The 26,835-nt window shown below is 39.3% G+C and overlaps 1 protein-coding gene across 1 annotated transcript in view; it reads left to right on the plus strand.

Annotated features, from left to right (window-relative positions):
* Positions 1 to 654: 654 nt before the first annotated feature.
* The window catches only part of IL31RA (interleukin 31 receptor A), a 50,981-nt gene continuing 24,800 nt past the window's right edge, over positions 655 to 26,835 (plus strand). Inside the window, exons 1-6 of the mRNA XM_035727519.1 lie at positions 655 to 768; positions 3,009 to 3,099; positions 15,619 to 15,736; positions 19,623 to 19,804; positions 21,937 to 22,088; positions 25,649 to 25,814. Coding sequence (XP_035583412.1) covers positions 655 to 768; positions 3,009 to 3,099; positions 15,619 to 15,736; positions 19,623 to 19,804; positions 21,937 to 22,088; positions 25,649 to 25,814 — 823 coding nt within the window. The remainder of the gene's footprint in view (positions 769 to 3,008; positions 3,100 to 15,618; positions 15,737 to 19,622; positions 19,805 to 21,936; positions 22,089 to 25,648; positions 25,815 to 26,835) is intronic.

A 26,835-nucleotide genomic window follows, 5' to 3' on the forward strand; every position in this document is an offset into this window, starting at 1 on the left:
ATTATATATATATATAATATATATATATACCACCGCCTCTTTATCCATTCATCTGTTGATGGACATCTTGGCTCTTTCCATAGTTTGGCTATTGTGGACATTGTGAGCATGGCATAATCTTTGTGAATTTCCTAGGACCCAGAGTCTTGCTACACCCCAGAACTGCTCAGCATTAAGGAGGGTGAGTTACCTCATTTAGACTCCAAGAGACTGATGGGGTTTTTTTTTTTTTTTGAACATGAATTTTCACAAAATTATTCTTGTGCCTAAATTCAGATAATTATTGAGAAAAGGTAGCCTAAAAAAAAAAAACCAATACATGAATATGTCTCCACTTAAGTACATGCTCTCAAGCGAGTTTAGAAAAAAAAAAAAAAGTGGAATTAGGGTCTCCAGAGCTTTAGGAGTCCATCCTCACTGTAGGTAGCTGTCAAACTCTGATGAGGGTGATGTGCGATACCAATCACATCTTTCTCGTGAACTGTCCCAGTTCTCTGCAGTTTGCCAGTGACTATGTTAACATGGTAGAGCACAAAGTCCTCCCCTACACAGTAGATCCATTCACCACGGGGAGGGAGGGCGCAGCAAACAAAATCACCACCACCTCTCTTACCAGAGCTGAAGCTTCTGACAATCTGACCTTGTATGGTCATGATGACCACTGTATTTCATCTGTTTGCACACCACAAAGTGTTCTGGGTTTTTAGGAACCAGGATCACACTGTTGACTATGGTATCTGTCCCTGCAGTGCTGCCCAGGATTTAAAGGTATTTGAACATTCTGTAGTCTTCATATTCCAGATCTTTACAGTGCCATCAGAAGATGCACTAATATAAGGTCCATCTTGTGTAAAATTTGCTTCATTAACAAGGAGGGATGGTCACAAAATTCCTTCAGGGTTTTCCCAGATTTTAAACCATGAATTCTAATTGTCTCATTAGAAGAGGCACTAAGGATATGACTACTGTCCTGAAAACAGGTGACACCTTTACTGTGCTCAAAGGGAGTGGGGGGATTCTTGTCTTTAAAGATTTATTTTAGAAAGAGAGAACGCGAGTGAGCATGAGTGTGGGAGGGGCAGAGGGAGGGAATCCTCAAGGAGATTCCCTGCTGAGCATGGAGCCCGACTCAGGGCTCCCTCTCACAACCCTGAGATCATTACCAGAGCCGAAACTAAGAGTTGGTTGTGCAACAGACTGAGCCACCCAGGTGCCCCAAGGGTAGTCTTTCTAATGACTCATGTCCCTTGTTCAGGGTCTCCTCCCCTAAATTAATCATCAAAGAAGGCTTCACAGATTCACAGCAATGGTGGAGATTTTTGGTTTTGAGTTTCCTTTCATCAAGACTGTGGTTAGGTCTGATGGGTTGCCTGGTTTTGGAGTATATCACTCCAGTACCAGGAAATTTCATCATTTCCTCCAGGAGATAGTACTGATAAACTCAGCCAACTTCTCCTTTTTTTAACCATCAACATTCATGCTTCTGTCTCTGCAAGTAGAATGATGGTTCTCAACCTTTTTTTCTTCTCAAACCCATTTGGAGGGATATGATACAGAGCCGTCAGTAACAGTAGCTTACTTTGGCATCTTCCCCATCCTCTGACTCCCTTCTCCTTGTTAAAAACCATTGAACTACAGTGAGGTTGGGGACAGGATCATCTTTTATTCCAAGCACCTAATGTATGGCTGGGACACTACTGAATGAATAAGAGAATACCTGAGGTCACCAGCTGATTCAAGGGCGTGCCAGGGCTAGAACACTTAGGCAGTGTCATCTTCTAGAATGCCCCTCTCCAACTACTGCAATTTTTCTAATTTTGTCTCTGAGTATGATTTAATACTGTTGATTTTTTTTTGAGAAGGATTTTTTTAAAATTCACAAATAATAGATGAGTATTCTCATTTTAAAGGAGGCAAGCAGTAATTTCCATTAATTTTAAAATGTTTTATTCAACAGTTAATATTGATAAGATTTTAAAAAATAAAACCCCATGTCAGAATAACAATTTTAGCTTTCACATCCATAATTATTTATTTATTTATAATTTGAGCTTCATAGATTTTATAGAGTTTTCATGGTTGGACCTCCCTCCCTTTCCAGAATGCTTTTAGGACTACTATAAAGTTATGTCTTCTAGCTAAGAAATGGAGAAAATTAAGACAATGTTCTGAATAATTAGGCACTGACAAATACTATTGGTGTTAACGATTAATTTTGAAGAACACACTTATTCTTCATTAAAAAATTAAAAAATTTCCCTTTATTTTATACTCATTTAAATCAAGTTCTCATTCTGCTTTATTGCCATAGGCATTTTCAATTAATAAGGTGTTTCAATTTTATCCTGGTGAGAAAATTTTATCCTGGTGGTTTTCTCCAGAAATGATGCATGTGATTTTTTTCTCAAATAATTTATTTTGTTGAGAATTGTTTCTTTTTTCCCATAATGATCTGTTGGATGAAATTTGGAGTCCTTTTTTTTTTCCGGAAATGAGTTATTGCTTTTACATTTCCTTTAACTCTAGATTATCCCACCATCTCTCTGTGGGATGAGATAGTCAGTAGCCTTTTTGTTCTAATTAATTCCATTAACAATATTGTATGTCTATCTTGTATCAGTAGGTACTTACTTAGAGGAATAAGAGGAATAAGGGATGTGAAATACCATGGCACTTTGAGGAAATTAGGAGTCATTCCATTTGGCCATAGTGCTAGGGCCTGAGGCAGAGACCAGATTATGGTCTCAGATCTATATGACTCATAGTACTTTATTTCTTGGTGGCTGGTGTACTTTTCCTATTACATAGTGGAATGAATTATGGACAAATTAAATGGTGACTGGGGCTGATGAAGTAATTGTAAAGGGATCTATGTGATGATAGCCAAAAATATAAAATAAGAGAAAAAAAAAAAAAGGATTCTTCCTTAAAACCCCCAGAGTCTATCACTGGAAATAGAGTTGTTTAAAAGAGATAGGAAACTAACTTTTGACTGATGACATTTTCAGTTCTCTCCTCAGCCTGCCTGCATTAACTTGGGGATGATGTGGGCCTGGGCACTGTGGATGTTCCTTCTACTCTACAAATTCAGCCTGGCAGGTAGGTTGACAGGTGCCCTTTTACGGATTATGTGATTCTTACTAACTTCTTTGGACAAGAACTGTGAATCTGAGTGCAAAGGGACTCCTGGAGCTTGGGCATATGTGGATGAGCAAAAAGGGATTTGTGAACTCCCTGAATTTCTGTGGATGGGTGTGTGCATGTTGATGTATACATATGTGTGTGCAAATTTGGCAAGATGTCCTATCATATTTTCAGAGGGAGATATGACCCCCCCAAAAGGCCCAGATCCACTGTTTTAGTGTGGTAGTAAGTTCTTATCTCAATAGTTTTTGTGTTAGGAGCAGTCATTTCATGTAAAACACACACATAAAAACAAAAATATACGACTTTCACAGTATTTTCAATAATTTCCAAGGATATAAAGGGAAATGATGAAATAACACATTTTTACAATGGTCCAATTTAAGACTATGGGCCTAATATCCTAAAATCCTTGCAGATTTATTATCCATTACTTAGATTGCATCTTATATTAAAAAAAATAAAGACCAGAGAGGAAAAGTGGGGATTGGTTACTCGGAATTTAGAGAAGGCATCACGTCATGTACCAGTTTGCTAGGGCTCTCATTACTACACACTGAGTGGCTTAAAGAACAGAAATTTATTTTCTCATAGTTCTGGAGACTGGAAGTCCAAAATCAAAGTGTCCAAAGTGTTGATTTCCTGACACCCGTCTCCTTGGTGCATAAATGACATTCCTCTTGATTCCTCTTCATATGGTCATCCCTCTGTGTGTCCTAATCTCCTTCTCTTCTAAGAACGCCAGTAGGATTAGATTAGGGCCTACCCTAATGGCCTCGGGTTAACTACTACCTCCTTAAAAACCCGTCTCCAACCGTCTCCAGATAGAGTCACTTTCTGAGGTAATGGGGGTTGGGGCCTCAACATATGAATTTGGCCATATATAATTAAGACCGTAACATGTAGTAATTGGGGGTGACCAAGAGGCCGCCATAACCCACAGATAATGTCTTCCAGACCTCTCCCCTGGCTTGGACTGACTTGTAGCCCCCTAGGGTATACCTGTGGTGCTTAGGAGTTTTATAGACACTATGGGCAGGTAGGCCTATATCTCTCTGTCTCATCTAGCCTCTCCTGGCCAGCTCAGAGACCAAAAATTGGTCCCAGTTATGCAATTTACAGTTGAAGTTATATGCATCATGGCTCCCCTCCCAACTCACCCTTCTGCTCAACTTACCTCTTCTGTCTTCTATCTCTGGCTTCTTCTCTTCTTATTACCTTTTACTTATACCATGTCCTACAACAACTGGCTCCAGTTTCCACCTGACTTCCCTTTCAGAATATCCTTCCCTAGGTCTCAATCAGCCCTGCCCTTCTTCTCGTTCAAGACATTTTTCAAAACACTAATTTTGCAACAGCTCTAGGTGATATGAGCATATATGGAAGAAGGGAAATCAAGAACAATGAATTTTGAAAAATGTTCTTTCTGCATGTGGGAAATTCTCTCATAAGCAAGAATATTCTCTTTATGTTTCTTAGAGGAAGGTTAATGAATATTTCCCCTTATTTCTAGATGTAGGAGAAATAGTAATTTTTAGAAACATAGGAATATAGTTATGGCTTTTTTTTTTTTTTGAAGATGTGGGGGAAGGATAGATAGGCACAAATGGTAAATCTATCCTTCAGGTGTCTATTTTTAAAAAATAAAAGTTCTGCGGGACACCTGGTTGGCTCAGTCGGTTAAATGTCAGCCTTCGGCTCAGGCCATGATCCCAGGGTCCTGGGATTGAGTCCTGCATTGGGTTCCCTGCTCAGCAGGGAGCCTGCATCTCCCTCTGCCTGCTGCTCACTCTCACTCTCTCTCTCTGACAAATAAAGAAATAAAATCTTTAAAAAAATAAATAAAAATAAAAATTCTGTTTTTGAATTGTTTTAGATTTATAGAAAACTTGTGAAGACAGTACAGAGAGTTCGTGTATACCCCTCATCCAGTTTCCCCCATTGTTAATATCTTATAATACATTTGCCCAAACTAAGAAAGTGATATTGACACATTATTGTAGACTAAATTCCAGACTTTATTTGGATTTCACTGGTTTTTTTCATTAATGTTCTCTGTTCCAAGATCGAATTCATGGTACCATATTGCATTGCATTATCGTATCTCCCTAGTCTCTTGTGGTCTGTGATAGTTTCTTAGTCTTTCCTTGTTTCTCATGACCTTAACACTCTTGAGTACTTGCTCAAGTACTCAAGTAAAACCCCGTACTCCTGGGTTTTTATAAAAAGTATAACAGAAATGAAGTGCCCTTTGTGCTCTATCACATGTAACAGTCTTCAGATGAAGAGCTGATACTCTAACTAGAGATAATGGATAAGGCTTAAAATCAGCACCCTGTTTTCCAACAAGTGGAAAGAGAGGATGATAGATGTATAGGCTTTGAGAATAGTGGTGGTTCCATTACGTAAAGTAAAAGCAGTTCATACATGCAGGGTCACACCAGATAACAGGCAGAAATGTAATTGTAAGTAAAGCAAGTAAGTCAAAGTGAAGCCTAATATTGTTTATTCATCTGGTTCCTTCTTATTCCAGTTCCTCCTAACCTTAATTGTGATAAAACTAATCTCAAATGACCTGAGATACATACGCAGAATTCGAATGTCGTGAGGACACGTGAAGAGAGAAAACTACTGATAAAATGAATTCTTCTCCCAAGTCTTAGAATCCTGGATTTTCAGAGCAGACGGTCTATTTTTTACATTAGTCAGGAAAAGTTGTTTATGCTGTAAAAATAAACAAGCCCCATATCTCAGTGTTTAAAACAGCAGGAGGCAAGCAGGAGCCCAGACTGATGAAGGCTCTACCATCCTAAGACACTATCATCTCAGCATGGATTTGCAGGGTGTGCATGAACACAGGAAGGAGAGAAAGGAGAATCATGCACCAGAACTGAAATGATTCACTCATTTGGCCAGAGCAAGTCACATGGCCATGCCTAATTTCAAGGGGGCAAGAAAATAAAATCTTGCTGTATGTCCAAGAAGGGGAGATATTGATAAGCACTGGAAATACTTCTTTTTTTAAAAAAAGATTTTATTTATTTATTTGAGAGAGTGAGAACGAGAGAGAGAGAGAGAGAGAGAGAGCACATGGAGGGGGGAGGGTCAGAGGGAGAAGCAGACTCCCTGCTGAGCAGGGAGCCCGATGCGGGACTCCATCCCAGGACTCCAGGATCATGACCTGAGCCGAAGGCAGTCGCTTAACCAACTGAGCCACCCAGGTGCCCGAGCACTGGAAATACTTCTGAATGCACATTTTATTTATCACAGATCTCTTCTGTAATACTAGGGTAAGGGATTAAAATATTCCATTCCAAAATATGCTACTTTGACATGGGGATTATTTTGATGTGGAGGCAGATAAGATTCAACAGATGCAGAAATGAAGGCTACTGCATTAGTTTCCCACACGTATTTACCTTCCTGCAGTTTGCTACCCTTGGAAACCTAAATTCCTTTTCCTTTGTCCTGTCTCTTCTGCACAAATTTATTGTGTTTTTGTTAAGACGCTATGTGAGCCCAAGATCTAACCACCTCTTTGGATTACTCTTTATTGAGGTTTCTCCTGCATGATGTGTGCTGCATGCATTAATATAGTGTTTTTTTCTTTTTAATCTGTTTTTTTGTTATTTTATTTTATAAGGCCCTAGCTGCAGAACCTACGAGGGTAGAAGGAATAGGAATTTTTTCTTCTTATACACCAATATCTCTATAAGAATATTGCTTTCTTGCCATATTCCAAGCAGTAAGGGCAAGACAAATGTAGCTCCATTAATAAGCTCATGTGGAATGGAAAATAATTTTATTTTATTTTTTATTGTTATGTTAATCATACATTACATCATTAGTTTTTAATGTAGTGTTCCATGATTCATTGTTTGTGCATAACCCCCAGTGCTCCACGCAGAACATGCCCTCTTTAATACCCATCACCAGGCTAACCCATCCTCCCACCCCCTCCCCTCTAGAACCCTCAGTTTGTTTTTCAGAGTCCATCATCTCTCATGGTTCGTCTCCCCCCTCCGATTTCCCCCCCTTCATTCTTCCCTTCCTACTATCTTCTTCTTTTTTTTTTCTTAACATATATTGCATTATTTGTTTCAGAGGTACAGATCTGTGATTCAACAGTCTTGCACAATTCACAGCGCTCACCATAACACATACCCACCCAATGTCTATCACCCAGCCACCCCATCCCTCCCACCCTACCCCATCTATAGTTTCTCTTATAGATGTGATGTATCACACTGATTGATTTGAGAATATTGAACCACCCTTGCAACCCTAGAATAAATCCCAGTTGATCATGGTGAACAACTTCTTTTAATGTATCATTGAATTCACTTTGCTGGTATTTTGTTGAGGATTTTTGCATCTATATTCATCAGAGATACTGGCCTGTAGTTTTCTTTTTTTTGGTGGAGTCTTAATCTGGTTTTGGTTTTAGGGTAATGCTGGCTTCATAGAATGAATTTGGAAATTTTCCTTCCTGTTCTATTTTTTGAATAGTTTGAGAAGAATAGGTATTAACTCTTCTTTATATGTTTGGTAGAATTCTCCTGTGAAGTTATCTGGTCCTGGACTTTTGTTTGTTGGGAGTTTTTTGAGTACTGACTCAATTTCCTTTCTAGTAATGGATCTATTCAGATTTTCTATTTCTTCCTGTTTCAGTTTTAGTAGTTTTATGTTTCTAGGAAATTATCCATTTCTTCTAGGTTGTCCAATTTGTTGTCATATAATTTTTCATAACACTCTTTTACATTTGTTTATCTTTCTGTGGTGTTGGTTGTTATTTCTCCTCTTATATTTGTGATTTTGTTTAGTTGAGCCCCCCCCCCCCCCCGTCTTTTAATGAGTCTGGCTAGAGATTTATCAATTTTACTGATCTTTTCAAAGAACCAGCTCCTGGTCATTGATGTGTTCTACTGTTTTTTAGTTTCTATATCATTTATTTCTGTTCTAATCTTTATTATTTCCTTCTTTTTGCTGGTTTGGGATTTCATTTGTTGTTCTTTTTCTAGCTCCTTTGCGTGTAAGATTAGGTTGTTTATTTGAGACTTTTCTTGCTTCTTGAAGCATGCCTGTATTGCTATAAACTTCCCTCTTAGAACCACTTTTGCTGTGTCCCAAAGATTTGGACCGTTCTGTTTTCATTTTCATTTGTTTCCATGTAATTTTTTTATTTCTTCTTTTGATTTCTTGTTTGACGCATTCATTGTTGAGTAGCATGTTATTTAACCTCTGTGAATTTGTGGTCTTTCCAGATTTTTTCCTGTGGTTGACTTCTAGTTTCATAGTGTTGTGATCAGAAAAAAGGGAATGTTATCTATGATTTCGATCTTTTTGAATTTTTTGAGATTTGTCTTGCAGCCTAATATGTGATCTATTCTGGAGAATGTTCCATGTGGGTCTCTGTACCTCTTGGACCTACAAAGGGCACTCTGTGCCTCTTGGAAGTTTTCAGCTCTTATTTCTTCAGATAAATTTTTTGCCCCCTTTTCTCTATTTTCTTCCTCTGGGCTCCCTGTAATGCAAGTATTTTTTTCAGACTTGATGTAGTCACTGAGTTCCCTAGACTATTCTCAAGTTTCATAATTTTTTTCCTCTCATTTGCCCAGTGTGGTTACTTTCTACTACTCTGTCTTCCAGGTCATTATTTCTCTGTTTCGTTTAGCCTGCTACTTATTCCATCAAGTGTATTTTTAATTTCATTTATTGTGGTCTTTATCTCTGATTGATTCTTTTTTATCTCTTAATTAAGTGTCTTACTGATGTCCTCTACTCTCTTCTCCAGTCTAATGAATATCTTTATGATCGTTTTTTAAATTCTCTATCAGGCATATTACTTATGTCTGTTTTGCGTCGGTCTTTTCTGTGGTTTGGTCCTATTCTTTCACTTGGATATATTTCTCTGACTTCTCATTTTTTGTAACTGTCTGTGTCTGTTTCTCTGTGTAAAGTAAGTCAGCTATGTCTCCTGTTCTTGAAGGTAATGGCTTTAGGAAGAAGAGGTCCTGAATTACCCTGCAGTGCATTGTCTCCTGCTCCCAAGGACCTAGTCCTTCAGGGAGTTTCTCCTCTGGGTGTTGCATGTGTCTTATGTTCTTGTCTCTTTTTGCTTTGGTTCAGTTGTCTGCAGTGGCTCTCTGTGCCTGTTGTGGGTAGTGTTTGGTTCCCGACATTTGTGACCTGTATTTAAACAAGGTACACTCTGGTCTGTTTGCTAATTGAGACCTGGAGCTGCTGCTATTGGTACTGGCCAGCCTAAGGGGATCTGCAAAAGGCATGTGGGAAGGTCTTGCACTTTTAACAAGGCCTCAGGCTTCTGCAGAGCCTGCCACCGACAAGACCAGGGCTCTGCAAAAGGCAGAGGTCAGAAGATGCAGTGCTGGTGAGGTTTGTGTTGATCTTCTATGGGAGGGGCTCCGCACTGCTAGGACCAGGCAAGTGTGACTGGAAAGGGCAGATACATTGAAGCATGGGGTGGGGGGCTTGGTGCAAGCAAGTTAGCTAGGGAGTGTGGGCAAAGTACTGGTTCCCATAGGCGTCTACGTGTTTATGCTGGTGGGCCGGGATGGGAAATTTTACCTACAAACTCCTTTGTTCCTGGAGGTGTCTTTCTGAGATCCATAGCTCTCCAGGACATACTCTGTAATGAGTAAATCACTCTCCCTCCCACTTGCCACCAGTGTTTTTCTTTCCTTTTTTTTTTATTTTTAAGATTTTATTTATTTTTAAGATTTTATTTATTTATTTATTTAGAGAGCACACAAGTGGGGGGAGGGGTTGAAGGAGAGGAGAGAGAGAGAGAATCTGAAGCAGACTCTGTGCTGAGTGCAGAGCCAGACACAGGGCTTGGGATCATGACCTGAGCTGATATCAGGAGTCAGACACCTAAGTGACTGATCCTCACAGGAGGCCCTGCCACCCAGTGGTTTTCAAACTGCTGGTCCTCCACTGTATCTGCTCAGGCTGCTTGTCATGCTGCCTCTTTATGGGTGAGGACTCAGCTTCCTAATGCCCCCAGAGCTCTTCTAGAGCCGAACACCTTATTTTAAGAATTCCAGGCTGTGAGTCCTACTGTTTGTAAGAACTCACAAAATCAGGCCCCTCTTGTTTTCAAAGCCAAATGTTATGGGGTTTCGTCTTCCCCATTTTGAGTCCCCAGTGTGATTGTCTGTTTCTTGCCTTTCACTGTACTCCCAGCTCCCTCCTGTTTGTGGATGGCCCCAATCCCTTTAGGTCTCAAATCGCATCTCCTCCTTCTTCGATGTGGCCTTTTCTCTACCTTTGTTTGTGGGGTTTGTTCTGTCAGTCTTTGGGTCTTTTTCTGGAATATTCAAGCTGATGTGAATGTTACCTAGTTGTATCTGTGGAACGAGGTGAGTTTAGGGTCCTCCTACTCTGCCATCTTCCCAAAAGCACAAGATAAAAAATCTTTGACTTCACTACTAATGGGTGCTTCAAGGATGGGGTGCAGCAGTAGGGGTGCCTGGGTGGCTCAGTTGGTTAAGCGTCTGCCTTCAGCTCGGCTCATGATCTTAGGGTCTTGGGATAGAGCCCCATGTCGGGCTCCTGCTCAGCAGGGAGTCTGCTTCTCCCTCCCCCCGGCTTGTTCTCTCTCTCTCTCAAATAAAGTAAAAATAAACTCTTAAAAAAAAAGGATGGGGTGTAGCATTCAGAGGAAGGCAACTTCTCAAGAAAGAGCTGGAAGTGTTGACACAACATGCAGGCACCTAGCTCTCCCTCATTCTTATTTATCATTTCCAGGGGCTACTTTTCCCCTGTGGATAATGCTCATTTCATAAAACAAATATATGAATATATATACAAATTTAAAAATCCTAAACCTAAACAAAACAGTGAATGTCATCAATTCTGGAAGCTTTTACTATTGCTTTTTTGTTAGAAGGTAATACCTCTGACAGTGGTGAAATAAATACAGTATTAGTTAGGTGTGCAGAGAACATATAACATCCTTATAGTTTATGATCAAGCCAATCAATTCCAAAAGTTCCTTCTCCCCTGGAAAGCCAGGCAGGGTTGAGGAAGAGGAGAGGGTGGGTAGCACTCTTATTTGTTAACATCAGCTCATTTTCTATGGTTTATAGTGTTTTTTAGCTAATTCAGTCTCTCTGGAGTAAATGCCCACCTTCCAGAGTTCCTGCCTTTCTCCTGCTCCTTTTTAAGATGGTGTCTGGGTACATGAGCAGGGTTTATATGACTGAATGAAGAACCTCTGGCAAGGGATTGTGAATCTATGTAAGAAAGTCTTTGTGTTGCCTTCTGGTCTCCTTTGGACTGCCTGCTTTGGTCTCATGCCTCCTCTGCAGGACAGCTGGCTTTGCCTAGACTTTGGGGCATCATATTGGCACCTATTCCTGAAGTTCATGTCCCATTTGTTTTCCTGTGGTTCTGAAGTCCCCTGTGCATAGCAGTCTCTTCATCTGAATCCCAGGCTTGGACCAACCTCACACGTCTATACCCACTCCCCACCCTGAGATACCAGGGACTTCTGGATCCCAGAATGCTACACTTGCCTGTGTGGGGCTTCTCTGAAGAGCTGTGCCATTGCAGTGTTAGGACTTCTGCATTATGTTGGAGTTGAAGCTGAATGGAACTTGAGCCTTCTTTTAGACTAAAGGCTTGTGACCTGCCCCAGGCTGTGCCTGGTGAAGTAGCTCACCAGCCCAGATGATCTAGTTTCACAGATCCATCTGTGTGTTTCTACTGCTCTATTAAGAACACTGACATCTGAGCTCCTTACTCTTACTTTCATTATCTACCTACCCACCCCCTATTTTACTTGCTAGAATTGATGGGCTTTTTCCTATTTCTCGTCTGGTAGGGGCTTCCTTCCTGGACGGACTAGAGCTTTGCTTTGATATGTAAAGTTGTCTTCGTCTCTCAAAAATGCCTGCTTCTGGGGCACCTGGGTGGCTCAGTTGTTAAGCGTCTGCCTTTGGCTCAGGTCATTATTCCAGGGTCCTGAGATCAAGCCCTGCATTGGGCTTCCTGCTCGGCAGGCCTCTCCCACTCCCCCTGCTTGTGTTCCCTCTCTCGCTGTCTCTCTCTCTCTGTCAAATAAATAAGTAAATAAATAAATAAATAAAATCTTTTAAAAAAAAGCCCGCTTCTTTTTTTTCTTTAAATTTTTATTGTTATGTTAATCACCATACATTACGTCATTAGTTTTTTTTAATTTTTTATTGTTATGTTAATCACCATATATTCCATCATTAGTTTTTGATGTAGTGTTCCATGATTCATTGTTTGTGCATAACACCCAGTGCTCCATGCAGAACGTGCCCTCTTTAATACCTATCACCAGGCTAACCCATCCCCCCACCCCCCTCCCCTCTAGAACCCTCTGTTTGTTTTTCAGAGTCCATCATCTCTCATGGTTCATCTTCCCCTCTGATTTCCCCCGCTTCATTCTTTCCCTCCTGCTATCTTCCTCTGTTTTTTTTTCTTTCTTAACATATATTGCATAATTTGTTTCAGAGGTACAGATCTGTAATTCAACAGTCTTGCACAATTCACAGCGCTCCCCATAGCACATACCCTCCCTAATGTCTATCACCCAGCCACCCCATCCCTCCCACTCTACCCCCACTCCAGCAACCCTCAGTTTGTTTCCTGAGATTAAGAATTCCTCATATCAGTGAGGTCATATGATACATATCTTTCTCTGATTGACTTATTTCACTCAGCATAACACCCTCCAGTTCCATCCACGTCGTTGCAAATGGCAAGATCTCATCACCTTTTGATGGCTGCATAATATTCCATCGTGTATATATATATATATATATATATATATATATATATATATATACCACATCTTTTTTATCCATTCATCTGTCGATGGACATCTTGGCTCTTTCCACAGTTTGGCTCTTATGGACATTGCTGCTTTAAACATCAGGGTGCATGTACCCCTTTGGATCCCTACATTTGTATCTTTGTGGTAAATACCCAGTAGTGCAATTGCTGGATCGTATGGTAGCTCTATTTTCAACTGTTTGAGGAACCTCCATACTGTTTTCCAGAGTGGTTGCACCAGCTTGCATTCCCACCAACAGTGTAGGAGGGTTCCCCTTTCTCCACATTCCCGCCAACATCTGTCGTTTCCTGACTTGTTAATTTTAGCCATTCTGACTGGTGTGAGGTGGTATCTCATTGAGGTTTTGATTTGGATTTCCCTGATGCCGAGCGATGTTGAGCACCTTTTCATGTGTCTGTTGGGCCATTTGGATGTCTTCTTTGGAAAAATATCTGTTCATGTCTTCTGCCCATTTCTTGATTGGATCATTTGTTCTTTGGGTGTGAGTTTAAGAAGTTCTTTATAGATTCTGGATACTAGCCCTTTATCTGATGTGTCATTTGCAAATATTTTCTCCCATTCTGTCGGTTGACTTTTGGTTTTGTGGACTGTTTCTTTTGCTGTGCAAAAGCTTTTTATCTTGATGAAATCTCAATAGTTCATTTTTGCCCTTGCTTCCCTTGACTTTGGCGATCTTTCTAGGAAGAAGTTGCTGCGGCTGAGGTCGAAGAGGTTGCTGCCTGTGTTCTCCTTTAGGATTTTGATGGACTCCTGTCTCACGTGTAGGTCTTTCAACCATTTGGAGTCTATTTTTGTGTGTGGTGTAAGGAAATGGTTTCCTTCTTCTGCATGTGGAAAAAGCCTGCTTCTTAAGACTGATTTTACCAAAGACTCAAAAAGAAGTTAGAGTCTCAGAATTGAACATTGCCCCTTAGGGTAAAATTGTCTTTGTTCTTAATTATGTATGTGTGTATGTGAATGCATGAGCATGTATGATTAACCCCTTGGGCATCTGGTGAAACATCTGGACCACTTCTCAATATGTGTAAGTGCATAAATAGTATACATAGGATTACAAAGGAATTCAAATATAATGAAAGAATGTTATCAAAGTATTAAGGAAACAGGAATTCTCCCAGGAGCCACTGCTCTTCCTCTTCCCCTAAGCGGCCTGAGGTGACCTCTGAAAATGGCTTGCTATTCGCTTGACCCAGAAAACCCTACGAAATCATGCAAATCAAGAGGTTCAAAACTTCGTGTTCACTTTAAGAACACACGTGAAACTGCCCAGGCCATCACGGGTCTGCAGATCCGAAAAGCCCCCAAGTATCTGAAAGACATCACTTTGCAGAAGCAGCATGTGCCATTCCGTTGCTACAATGGTGGAGTTGGTAGGTGTGCCCCGGCCAAACAGTGGGGCTGGACACAGGGTCGGTGGCCCAAGAAGAGTGCTGAATTGTTACTGCACATGCTTAAAAATGCAAAGAGTAATGCTGAACTTAAGGGTTAGATGTCGGTTCTCTGGTCACTGAGCATATCCAGGTGAACAAAGCCCCCAAGATGCGGCATAGAACGTACAGGGCTCGTGGTTGGACTAACCCATACATGAGCTCTCCCTGCCATGTAGAGATGATCCTTACTTAAAAAGAGCAGATTGTTCCTAAACCAGGAGAAGAGGTTGCACAGAAGAAAAAGATATCCCGGAAGAAACTGAAGAAACAAAAACTGACGGCCGGGAGTTAATTCTGTACAGAATAAATGCAAATAAAAATAAAAAGAGAAAAAGAAAGTATTAAGGAAACAAATTTGTGACAGTACTATATGTGCTTCTTAATCGATACATCAAGGTATCTGCAACAACTGAAATATAATATGAAAATACTCTGACATTTAATGGTGACAAAGTAACAAGTAATGATACAACTGTAGGTTGTTGACTACATTTATGACAGAAGGAAACTGTAAATTTCAACAACAGGTATGTGAAAATTTTCCTTTTTAAGTTCATGTACCAATAGATTGTATCTCTGGACCCTTGCAGGGTCTAGCTCCATATTCTGGATTGTATCTATTTTCCCTATGAAGGGATAGGTGTTATTGGGTGAGAAACTACAAAGAGCAAGATTTGTAAGCTATGAAATACAGATGAATATATTTCAGAAATTTTCCCTATTAATGTAATCTTCTGGGGAAAATTATTGATACATAAGGTTGAAATGTGGCATAGTTGAACATTTTGTGTTTTTCTCTTTTCCACATATCATCCATTGCCCAGTTACCCAGACCGGTTCCATCATTTGATGCTCTACTTAGTATTTCACTAACACTTCATATTTCCTGGTATTTTAATGATTTTTGCTTCTCAAATGTTGCTTTTGAGTGAGAATATAATTTTTTTGAAAGGCAAAAATCTAATTCTTCAAGGGGAATAATTAAAGAGCGGGAGTTAGATTCTTTCCTTGGTCCTGAATGGGCGAATTTATTATATGTATAAACTAACCAAAAAAGACCAGCTTTTGATCTGCTTATTTTCATGAAATGATTGTGTCTCTCACTGTGTGTGTGTGTGTATGTACATATGTATTTATTTATGTATTTATTTGTGTATGTATGTATGTATGTATGTATTTATTTATCTATTTATATAGTTGTGCCAGCTAAGCCTGAGAACATTTCCTGTGTCTTTTACTATGAGGAAAATTTTACCTGCACCTGGAGTCCAGAGAAAGAAGCCAGTTATACATGGTACAGAGTGAAGAGAACGTAGTAAGTATGGGAGCTTGTGTGCTATCAGTGGGAGTAAGGGAAGGAGGCAGAGGCTCCTGGTTCATTCAGGATTCAAATCACTTATGAAGTGAAACGTTTTCTTCATTACAGCTTCTGAGTGACCCCTATTTGCGCCCAGTGTCTGGGGTGACACCTTGGCTGCTGTAAGTGTGTGACAGGATCTGCAGCTACGGGGGGTGGGGTGGGGTGGGGTGTAGATTCATGAAGGCCTTCTCTGAGAGGCACTGAATTGGCTGAGAATAGTCACCAGTTATAAGCACAGTGGAAAAATCTGCTTATTTACTATATTCAGCTATATTCGTCCTCTTTCCAGAATGCGTCATAAAACTATTCCTACTTCATGGACCCAATTATAGTAAGTGGGGTTATAAACCCAGAACTAAGGAGCAAATTTTTCTCAGTCTGCCACTAATTTGCTGTGTGACCTCTGTCAAACAGTATTCCACCAGGACAGTGATTCCTAAATTTTTCACTACCTCAAGCATCCTCTTTTATTCTAATAAGAATAAAAATTTAAAAGTTTTTATTATAATTCTAGCCAAAAGCTAGATGTTTTAGTGAGTTTGTGCAGGGAATTTTTTTAAATTTTGAAAATAGCTCATGAAACCCTTTATGTCCTTCATGTTCCCCTAAGAATAAGGAAGCCCGCATTAGGAAATATTGAAAGATGATCTTTAAATCTTTTCCATTTCAGAAAGAGAGTCTGTAATTCCAAGTTTTTGTTTTGTTTTTAAATATAAGATCTCACACATCTTGCCATTTGCAACGACGTGGATGGAACTGGAGGGTGTTATGCTGAGTGAAATAAGTCAATCAGAGAAGGACATGTATCATATGACCTCACTGATATGAGGAATTCTTAATCTCAGGAACAAACTGAGGGTTGCTGGAGTGGTCGGAGGTGGGAGGGATGGGGTGGCTGGGTGATGGACTTTGGGGAAGATATGTGCTACAGTGAGCGCTGTGAATTGTGTAAGACTGTTGAATCACAGATCTGTACTTCTGAAACAAATAACGCAACATATTTTAAGAAAAAAGAAAAAGAAGAAGATAGCAGGAGAGGAAGAATGAAGGGGAGTAAGTCAGAGGGGGAGACGAACCAGGAGAGATGATGGACTCTGAAAAACAAACTGAGGTTTCTGGAGGGGAGGAGGGTGGGGGGATGGGTTAGCCTGGTGATGGGTATTGAGGAGGGCACATTCTGCGTGGAGCACTGGGTGTTATGAACAAACAATGAATCATGGAACACTACACCAAAACAAATTATGTAATATATGGTGATTAACATAACAATAAAAATTTAAATATAAGATCTCATACATATTCTTTTTTCCCCCACTCCTTAGAAAATTGGTAACTAATGTTATCAGGGAGGTCTACTTCATGTTTTACAGTAGAAGAAAAAGATAAAAGCGAACACTATTCCTTGCATTACTCATGTATCAGTGATACATCAGAGAGATGATTTAAAACAGAGGTCAGGAAACTTTTTCTATAAAGGGACAGATAGTAAATATTTTAGGCCTAGAGGAGATTGGGTCTCTGTGAGACTACTTAACACCACTGCTGCTCTACCAGGAAAGCTACCTAAACAATATGTAAACCAATGGACTGGACTATTGTCCAATAAAACTTTATCTGTGAACACTGAAATTTGAATTTCATATAATTTTCACATGACACAAAGTATTTTTCTTTTTATGTATTTTCCCCAACCATTTAACAATGGTTGTTATGCACCATATGAGGAGATGGGCTGTATTTGGTCTGCAGGCCTAGTTTCCTGAGCCCTGCTTCTGAAAATCAGAGTGATAAAGGCCCAACAATCCATGGTCTCTGTGTCTTATCTTCTCCCAGACTAATCAGTTAAAGGCCCAGTGTTTAATAGAAAGTACCAGTAGAATGAAAATCTGGAAACCAATAAATGTACTCCTATTTTTCTCTCTTAAGGAGTCATTTACCCCCTTCCATCACTCCCCGTGTATTATCATTATTCTCACCCACTGGTCACGTAGAAGTGGGAAATGCCTGGGTGTTCTTTTTTTTTTTTTTTTAAGATTTTATTTACTTATTTGAGAGAGAGAGCACAAGTGTGGGGAAGGGGACTGGGAGAGGAGGAAAGGGGAGAGGCTGTGGTGGGGAGAAGGGTCAAGCAGACTCCCTGCTGAGTGGGGAGCCCAACGTGGGGCTCTGTCCCAGGATCCTGAGACCATGACCTGAGCCAAAGTCAGATGCTTAACTGACTGAGCCACGCAGGTGCCTCACGCCTAGATGTTCTTAGGCCTGTATACAATCCATGTCGATGGCCTCAAGCTTGCTGGGCTCTCCAGGACTCCCAGACTGGTTTGTACTTTTGTCAGTTTATCACTGAGAATATCTCTTCCATGTAGAATGGAAGAATTTCTTGTGGATGGTCAACCCTGAGGACAGATGATGGTGGGTCAGTGGTATGAACAAAAAAACCTACTGATGCTCAGATATGATAAGAATGGATTTTTCCTTGGGGAACAATAAGAGGAGTTGGGATACCTTTAAGGAAGTACTGACTTTTGAACTGAGATGTGAAGGAGCCCTAGAGGTGCAGAAAAGGGAAGAAAGTTTATTTCTTAAAGGTTATAGCATGAATAAAGGCAAAAATATTCAGCTATATTAATAGTACTAATAACAATGATAGTAACGTTTCTAAGTGGCTGACATTATGTATATTAGTTCATTTCATCCTCATAACAGTGCTATGTTATAGGTACATTACTATTCTCATTTTAGAGATGAGAAAACTCAGGCATGGAGAGGTTAGGAAACTTGCCCAAGGCACAAGATTCAAACCTGGTCGGCTTCCAGAGCTCATGCTTGTAACCACGACCCAACATTGCTCTGGAGGCCGTTTTTATATTGTACAACAACTGTAGAAAGACTTTAAAGTCTTTACTACTTTCAAAATTCTATGATTCTATACATTTAAGTTCTGCTCCTTTGCCCCCAGCCCCAGCCAGCTTTGGCATCTTGCAAAGTGGGGCCTTTTGTGTTCTCTGCCTATTTCATCTCCTCCCTCATCCTCACAGCCATGGGGATTATGGCTCTACCCACACATCTGATTCCTACCAATCTTTGTACTTGTCTTCATTAAGTTATAACTTGATAGGATTTAAGTTATCTATATGTCTAGGAAAAAAAATTTAATGAGCTTTCTGAAAACAATATATGGCAGTGGTAAAAAATTCAATCTGAAAAATATAAAGAATGTAAAAAAATCACTTGAAATTCCACCACCAAAGATAACAACTTTAACATTTTGATGAATACTTTTCCAGACATCTCTGAGAATAGTTATATAAATATATGTTTATATAAATGTGATTATTCTGTACAAAATACACATCCTTTTTTTTCTTTTACCACCAATAAGAGTATGGGCATCTTTCCATATCAATAACTCTAGATGTATTAAAAACTGTATTTTTAATTCTATTTATGTATCTACCATACTTTATATAACAAATCCTCATTGATTTTATTTTTCTTTTAAAAATAACTTCTCAAGGCTAGAATCTGGGGTTTTCAGGATCCTAGTCAGTATTTCTTACCAAGTGGAAATGTATTATAAGCATAGATTTTGATGGACTTACAGAGAGTTCCAAGGAAGTCTCCATGGCTCATAGCATCTCAGGCAAGAAGCGGGTAACTTTGATCTCTCCTTAGAAGAGATGAGGAGGGAATTTGGAGAGAAGGGCATCATCTTCGGGATGATATAGTCCTCAAGAGAAACCCAGACTGAAACTAATAAATACATGCTTAATATATTAAGTATGGCTTTATTTCAAAACTGCTGTACTAAACTCATGTTGAATTGCTTTTGCCTTCAAAGCTCTTATGGATATAAAAGTGATATTTGTCCAACTGATAATTCTACAAGGGGAAATCATGCTTCTTGCTCCTTTCTTCCTCCAACAATAACAAACCCAGATAATTACACCATTCAAGTGGAAGCTCAAAATGCAGATGGTATAATTAAATCTGATATAACACATTGGAACTTAGATGCCATAAGTAAGTATCATTTTTTATTCTTATATACTCTATTATTAAAAGATAAGCCCCTCCCCTCTTTTTCTCAGAAGAGATTCAAACACAAAAGTAAACTCAAAGCTCAAGGATATAGTAGGTACAGCAAGGGTTGTGGATATGTATGAGGCTTCCGTTTTCTCCACATCTTCACCAATACTTGTTATTTCTTGTTTTTTTTTTTTGATATTAGCCATTCTCACTGCTATGAGGTAATATCTCTTTGTGGTTTAATTTGCATTTCTCCGATTAGTAGTGATGTTGAGCATCTTTACATGTATCTCTTGGCCCTCTGTTTGTCTTTGGAAAATGTCTATTCAGCTCTTCTGCCCATTTTTTAATTCAAATTGTGGTTTTTTTTTTTTTTTTTGGTGTTGAGTTGTATGAGTTCTTTATATATTTTGGATATTAGCTCCTATTTAGATATATCATTTGCAAATGTCTCTTCCCATACAGTAAATTGCTTTTTTCATTTTGTTGATGATTTCCTCACTCTGCAAAAGCTTTTTATTTTGATAAAGTCCCAATAGTTTATTTTTGCTTTTATTTCCCTTGCCTGAGGAGACATATCTAGAAAAATGTTGCTAAGGCTGATGTCCAAGGGATTGTTGCCTATGTTTTCTTTAGGAGTTTTGTGGTCTCAGGTCTCACATTTAAGTCTTTAATCCATTTTGAGTTTATTTTTGTACATGGTGTGGGACAGTGGTACCCAGTTTCATTCTTTTGCATGTAACTGTCCAGTTTTCCCAACCATTTAGCAAAGAGACTGTCTTTTCCCCATTGTATATTCTTGCCTCCTTTGTCGTATGGTAATTGATGATATAAGTATATGTTTCTTTCTGGACTTTTGATCCTGTCCCACTGATGTGTGTCTGTTTTTATGCCTGCACCATACTGTTTTGATTACTATAGCTTTGTAGTATAGCTTGAAATCTTGGATTGTGATACTTTCAGCTTTATTCTTGTTTTTCAAGATTGCTTTGGTTACTTGGGGTCTTTTGTGGTTCCATACATATTTTAGTATTTTTTTTTCCAGTTCTGTGAAAAATGCTGTTGTTATTTTGATAGGGATTGCATTGAATCTGTATATTGCTTTGGGTAGTATGGGCATTTAAAAATTTTTAATTCTTCCAATCTGTGAGCATGGTATATCTTTTCAGTTGTTAGCGTTATCTTCAATTTCTTTCATCAGTGTCTTATAGTTTTCAGAGTACAGGTCTTTCACTTCTTTGTTTAAATTCATTCCTAGGCATTTTATTCTTTTTGATGCAATTGTAAGTGGGATTGTTTTCTTAATTTCTCTTTCTCCTACTTCATTACTAGTGTATAGAAGTGCAACAGATTTCTGTATATTAACTTTATATCCTGCAATCTTATTAAATTCATTGTTTCTAGAATTTCTAATGCAAGAGGGTGTATGTTGAATGAATAGTGTTATTTAAGAAGACAAAGTTTTTATTTAGCATAATATCAATTTTGTTTAAAAAATATACAAATACTTACATAGGATAAAAGCCTGGAAATACACCAGAATGTTATAATGGCTCTGGTTAATGGCATTATGGATGATTTAAGCTTTTTCTTTGTATTTTTCTATATTTAAAACATTTTTTGGAATGACCATATGCTACTTTTAAAACCAGAAAAATATTATGTTTTTGAAAGAGAGAGATTTTGAGTGATCATGTTTGTAGTGTTCAAGGGAAATGAGAGGTGCTTTTAACTGGACACTTTTGGGGGTCAAGGAAAGAGAGGTTGAGGGGAATGGAGATAAGAGAAACAGCCCATTTTCTAGCTGTGTAGTCTTTTCTTTTGACCTCCTTTCTTCTTGGCATAAGATCTGAACCAATCAGTAAAAGGTGTATTTGCAGAAAAATCATAGAAATGTATCTTCTCCTCATTGGCCATTCCTTTTTTTGGTTGGGGGTGGGTGAGAGAAGTGGGGGTGGCACCATTCCTTTTGCCCTGCCTTCCTAATGCCTTCTGCATATGGTGAGTTACAAAATATGCATTATCATTTCCTTTCTAGTTTTCTTTTTTTTCAGTTTTAGATGGATGTTATTAGCACCTTCTGATCTTTTTTGCAAATGTGAGAAATTTATGATTTTTATTTTCAGTGAAAATTGAACCACCTGAGATTTTCAGTGTGAAATCAGTTTTGGGCATCAAACGAATGCTTCAAATAAAATGGATAAGGCCTGTGTTGGCTCCTTTTTCATCTACTTTAAAATATACTCTTCGATTCAGAACAGTAAATAGTGCCCACTGGGTAAGTTATGCCATTACAGTGTTTCCATTACAGGGCCCAAAGAAGAGAATTATTGATAACCTTTTTTTGACCTGGAATCATTTTTTTTCCATTTTCTACCTTAAAAAATAAAAGACAGATAACAGTGAGTACTTTTCTTCCCAGTTTCCCATTTGGGCCTTTTAGAATGGATAAGTGTTTCACTCTAGGCGTCTTGCATTCCAAACACAGGGACATATTAAAAAGTGAGAAATTTACTTTTGCATTCCACTCTGGTTTGTGTCTAGATGTGTTGGTGGCCAGAGATTCTATGGCTTGGCCATTTCCTTTTTTATTTTTCCAACCTTTTATGAAATTGTGATATATGACTTATAGTTAGAAAAGTGAACAAAACATAAATATTACATTTAATGAATTATTATTAAGTCAACATTATGTTAAAACCAGGGAGGCCCAAAATAGCATGCCAAGGTCCCCTGCCCTGTTCTTTCCTGAAGACAATCCCCATACCTTCTTAGAGCTTTTATCTTGATTTTTCATGGTAAATACTTCTTCACTTTTTATTATGGGTTTGCCATTTAAACCTGCATCCCTGAACAACATAGTTTGAAACATTATATGATAGGAACCCATACATTTTGTATTTTGTAAATATTTGGCTTCTTTCAATATTGTACTTTTAAGGTTCATCCATGTTGTATAGTTTATACATTTTAATTGTTGTATTCCATTATATAGTATCTTTCTCCTTTCAGCTTTCACACACAATCAGTTCTAAGCCCAATTATACCAACCCAACATTTCCATGGAGAAAGGTCCAAATCCTTAAACCTCCAAGACCTGGCCCCTATCAATCCCTCTGACCTCATCTTTCATCCTGCCCTGGCTTGCTTCTCTAGTGGTTCTAAACTGCTAGTTTCCCTTATGTTATGTCGTTTCACTATTCTGTGTCTCTGCTTTTGCACCTCTCCTCCTTCCCCAAACCATGTTGAATCGTTCATGTCTCAGAACTCAGTTCTGACATATTTCCTTCTGAGAACCTGAGCTAGGTGCTCCTCCTCTGTCACTGCACTTAACATTCAGCACAGTCATTTAAAGTCATCTCTCCCTGCATTAGACTGTAAAAAAATACCCACTATGATCATATAGCAAGACTTAGGTTTGTATGATGCTATGTGGGTTGCAAAGTACTTTCTTATACTCCAGACTATTTAATTCTTGCATATATCTTGTCAATGAGGCATCACTATTCTTATTTTTACAGATTAGGAAACTGATGTAGAGAGCTTAAATCACCTGTCCAAGATTGCAAGGTTTGTAAGTTGCAAACCGGAGCCCCGGTTTTCTAACTCCAAGCTGTCATTCATTTGACCATATTTTAGCAATCTCTAGACCATCTTCCTGTTGCCTATTCTAAGGAGTTTCCACCTTTATAAAATGGAACCATATGAGCACTCTGCCAAAGGATCTCAAGACTGTTTTAAGAATTTGACTCAGGGGCGCCTGGGTGGCTCAGTCGTTAAGCGTCCGCCTTCGGCTCAGGTCATAATGCCAGGATCCAGCCCCACGTCGGGGCTCCTTGCTCATCAGGAAGCCTGCTTCTCCCTCTCCCACTCCCCCTTTTCCCTCTCTTTCTGTCTCTCTCTCTGTCAAATAAAATCTTAAAAAAAAAAAAAGTTTGATTCAGGCTTAGGCTTTGTACCAACACTTTTGACTCATCTCTTAGAACATAAACACTTTGGGCGAACTAGGATTTGGCACAAAGTATAGATTGTTAGAAACAAATCTGATAAAGTTAATTAGTGTTTTGTTAAGAGTCCTTTGTCTGTGTTGAGCTGGGGAAGTTTTAGTTAAGCCTGTATAGGGAGGATCAGTTTGTCCTGGACCTTGTGTGGGCCAAAGGCACATGCCCAGACAAAAAGCCAAACTAAAAGAAGCCTTTCAGACAGGCACACTGTTTGAAAGACTGAGCAGATTTTTTTTTTTTTTTTTTTTTTTTTTTTTTTGCTTTGGGGTAGGGCTGAACAGAACATGCTAGCATAGTTACATTAGACAGAACTTTATGAGCATGAATGCGAGGAGCCCCAACACACAGGCCAAGCATACGCTTGAGGATGCTAGTAATGCAGGAAGAGAACTTTGAAAGATTGTTTTAAAAGAATATTATATGTTTAAAAGAGCATAAAAGGAAAACAGAACTTTATTAGGCTTCTTTGCATTTATTTTGTAGATTAGTATAGTTTTCACTTTGATTTGTGTATGGAAGTCACCATGTGGTTGGCTTTCTTCTAAAGGTCTTAATCTGGTTACACCTGGGCCCCATAACTAGGCTTAAGTTGGGGAGGCCACTGTCCCAGAGATGACGGATTGTCCCAGTGACCTTGTTCTGCCATTGCAACATTTCCACGGGTGATTGGAGGAGGGAGCTCAGGGAACTTTGGATTCAGCAGTGGAACTCTCCTCACCTCTGGCTCCTACGTCTTTTTCCCAGCACCATCTTACTAGGCTGGGAGTTCAGAAATGTCCATCTGCAGCTGGGATGTTCAGCTTTTTGCTATACATTGTCATTTTGCCCAGTTTCCTTTAGGCTCAATACCTATAATTATGTACTTATTTTCATAGCTGTTATATGCATATGGGAAATGTCAGGACTTCCTTCTCTCACAGGGTTTTATGGGACTAGTGGGCATACTCACAAAATAGATATGCCCATTAGTACAGTTTATTAATCAACTCGATATGAGTTTATATAAACCAACAGCTAAAAGTTCTTATTGCAGCAACCGTGATCATGCTCAAAAACAAATATTTGAATTTTTAGTTTCTCTTGGAAAGTTGGATCCAGAAGGGAATTTAGGGATTATATAAAGCAATGTGCTCATTTTATTAGTGAGGATACTGAGGTCTAGAAAGGAGAAGTGATTTATTTACCTCTCCCCCTCCATGCCCCAAGAGAATGTCAAAATGAATTCATGCATCCAGGCTGCTGAGATCCTTAGCAGACCTACTGGTCACCCAAAGACCAGTAATTTGCAGTGGAAGATTTGGGTAAAGGGAAAGTGTCTAGGAGGGAGGAAATCTGTGTTCTGATCCCAGTTCTGCTCATAACAAACACTGAGGTAGTTCGTGGTCACTTAACTTTTGAGGTCTTGTCCATGACCTGAGGTTGAACGTGATGCCACTAAAGTCTCTGTTGCCTATTGTTCTGTGAGGCCTTATATCTAGGTGTTGGAGTCACCTGCTGTGTTTGAACTGAGGCCTGGGTTGCCTGGGTCCCAGGACTCCACCTTGTATTTTCCAGAACAACACGACTACTCACTCACGTCCAGCCCATAGGCAGGAATCTCTGCCTTCCAAGCTCAGAGATGGGAAATGGGGAGGGTGGTGGTTCATGGGGCGACTCACATCTGCTTAGGCGCAAATGATCCCCAGGCATGCATGGAGGTTTATTAACGAAAACTATATTTTTTAAAACTTTAGGTACAATGCTTCTAGTTCTGAAATGGTTGGGGAGTGGAGAAGAAAAATGGAAAGATAACAGGGATTCTCCCATCCAGCTCAGGGTCATCTCTGTCTTTTAGATGGAAGTCAACTTCACCAAAGAAGATATCGATAGAGATGAGACCTACAATCTCACAGGGCTGCAGGCTTTTACAGAGTATGTTATAGCTCTGCGATGTGCCCCTGCGGAGTCCATGTTCTGGAGTGGTTGGAGCCAAGAGAAAGTGGGAACAACTGAGGAAGAAGGCAAGCTGGTCCCTTGCAATTCCTTTTCTGCCTGGTCTGGTTTCGGGTGGCCTGGGCCTGGCCTTTTTGGGTTTTGTCAAGCTCTGTACTTGGGATTCATCGATTCTCGTTGTCTGTACATTACCTCTCCACAGGGCACTCACTGTGCCCACCTGAGCCCACACGGTAAGCCAGCGCTCCTCAGATGGCCTTAGTTAGCATCTTTTTCCCCAAAGGCAAATGATCACATCTTTAATACTCTTAGAAACTTCTTATACTATACATGAAGCAGTGTAATATCATTTAAAAGTGTCCTATGATAAATTAAAGCTATAGATTGTAAACCCTGGAGCTACCACTAAAAGGTAGATAAAAGTATAATTAATGAGGAAAAAAAAGTCAGATTCTTAATGACAGTGAGGAAAAGAAAGAGAAAGGGATTGTACGATGAGTGAATGCTTGTTGTGAGTCAGGTATGGTCATTCAGAGCAATACTTTAACTCCGTGGGCTTGGCTGAAATCCCAGCCTGGCTGTGGAGTGACTTTGGGCTAGATACCTAATCTCTAACCCTTAGTTTTCTCACTATTTACTCCCCTTTTCCATAATGGAATATAATTTATAAAACTGAGTTAAAAGTAGTAGCTACTTTTTAGTGTTATTTTAAAGATTCAATGACATAATGTATTTAGCTCACCATAAACATTCAATAAATGTCAGGCTTTCTATTATTTTTATTAAACCTTCTAGGAGCCCTAGAAAGTATCTGGAGTCACCCCCACTTGGAGGTGAAGGACCTGAGTTTCAGACATATTAGCCAATTGCTCAGGGTCACTCAGCATGTGTTACCGTTCTTTGTAAATCAAGAGTCTTGCCCAGTGCCTGTCCCTCAGTAGTAATAAATGTTTGATGAATGTATCAGTTTCCTATGGCCACTGTAATAAGTTATCACAAATTTAATGACTTAAAACAACACATTTTTTTTTCTCTAACAGTTCTGGAAGTGAGAAGTCCAAAATCAGTTTCACTAGACTAAAGTCAAGG

The sequence above is a fragment of the Zalophus californianus genome, chromosome 5 (genome assembly GCF_009762305.2).
Source record: "Zalophus californianus isolate mZalCal1 chromosome 5, mZalCal1.pri.v2, whole genome shotgun sequence".
Lineage (NCBI taxonomy): Eukaryota > Metazoa > Chordata > Mammalia > Carnivora > Otariidae > Zalophus > Zalophus californianus.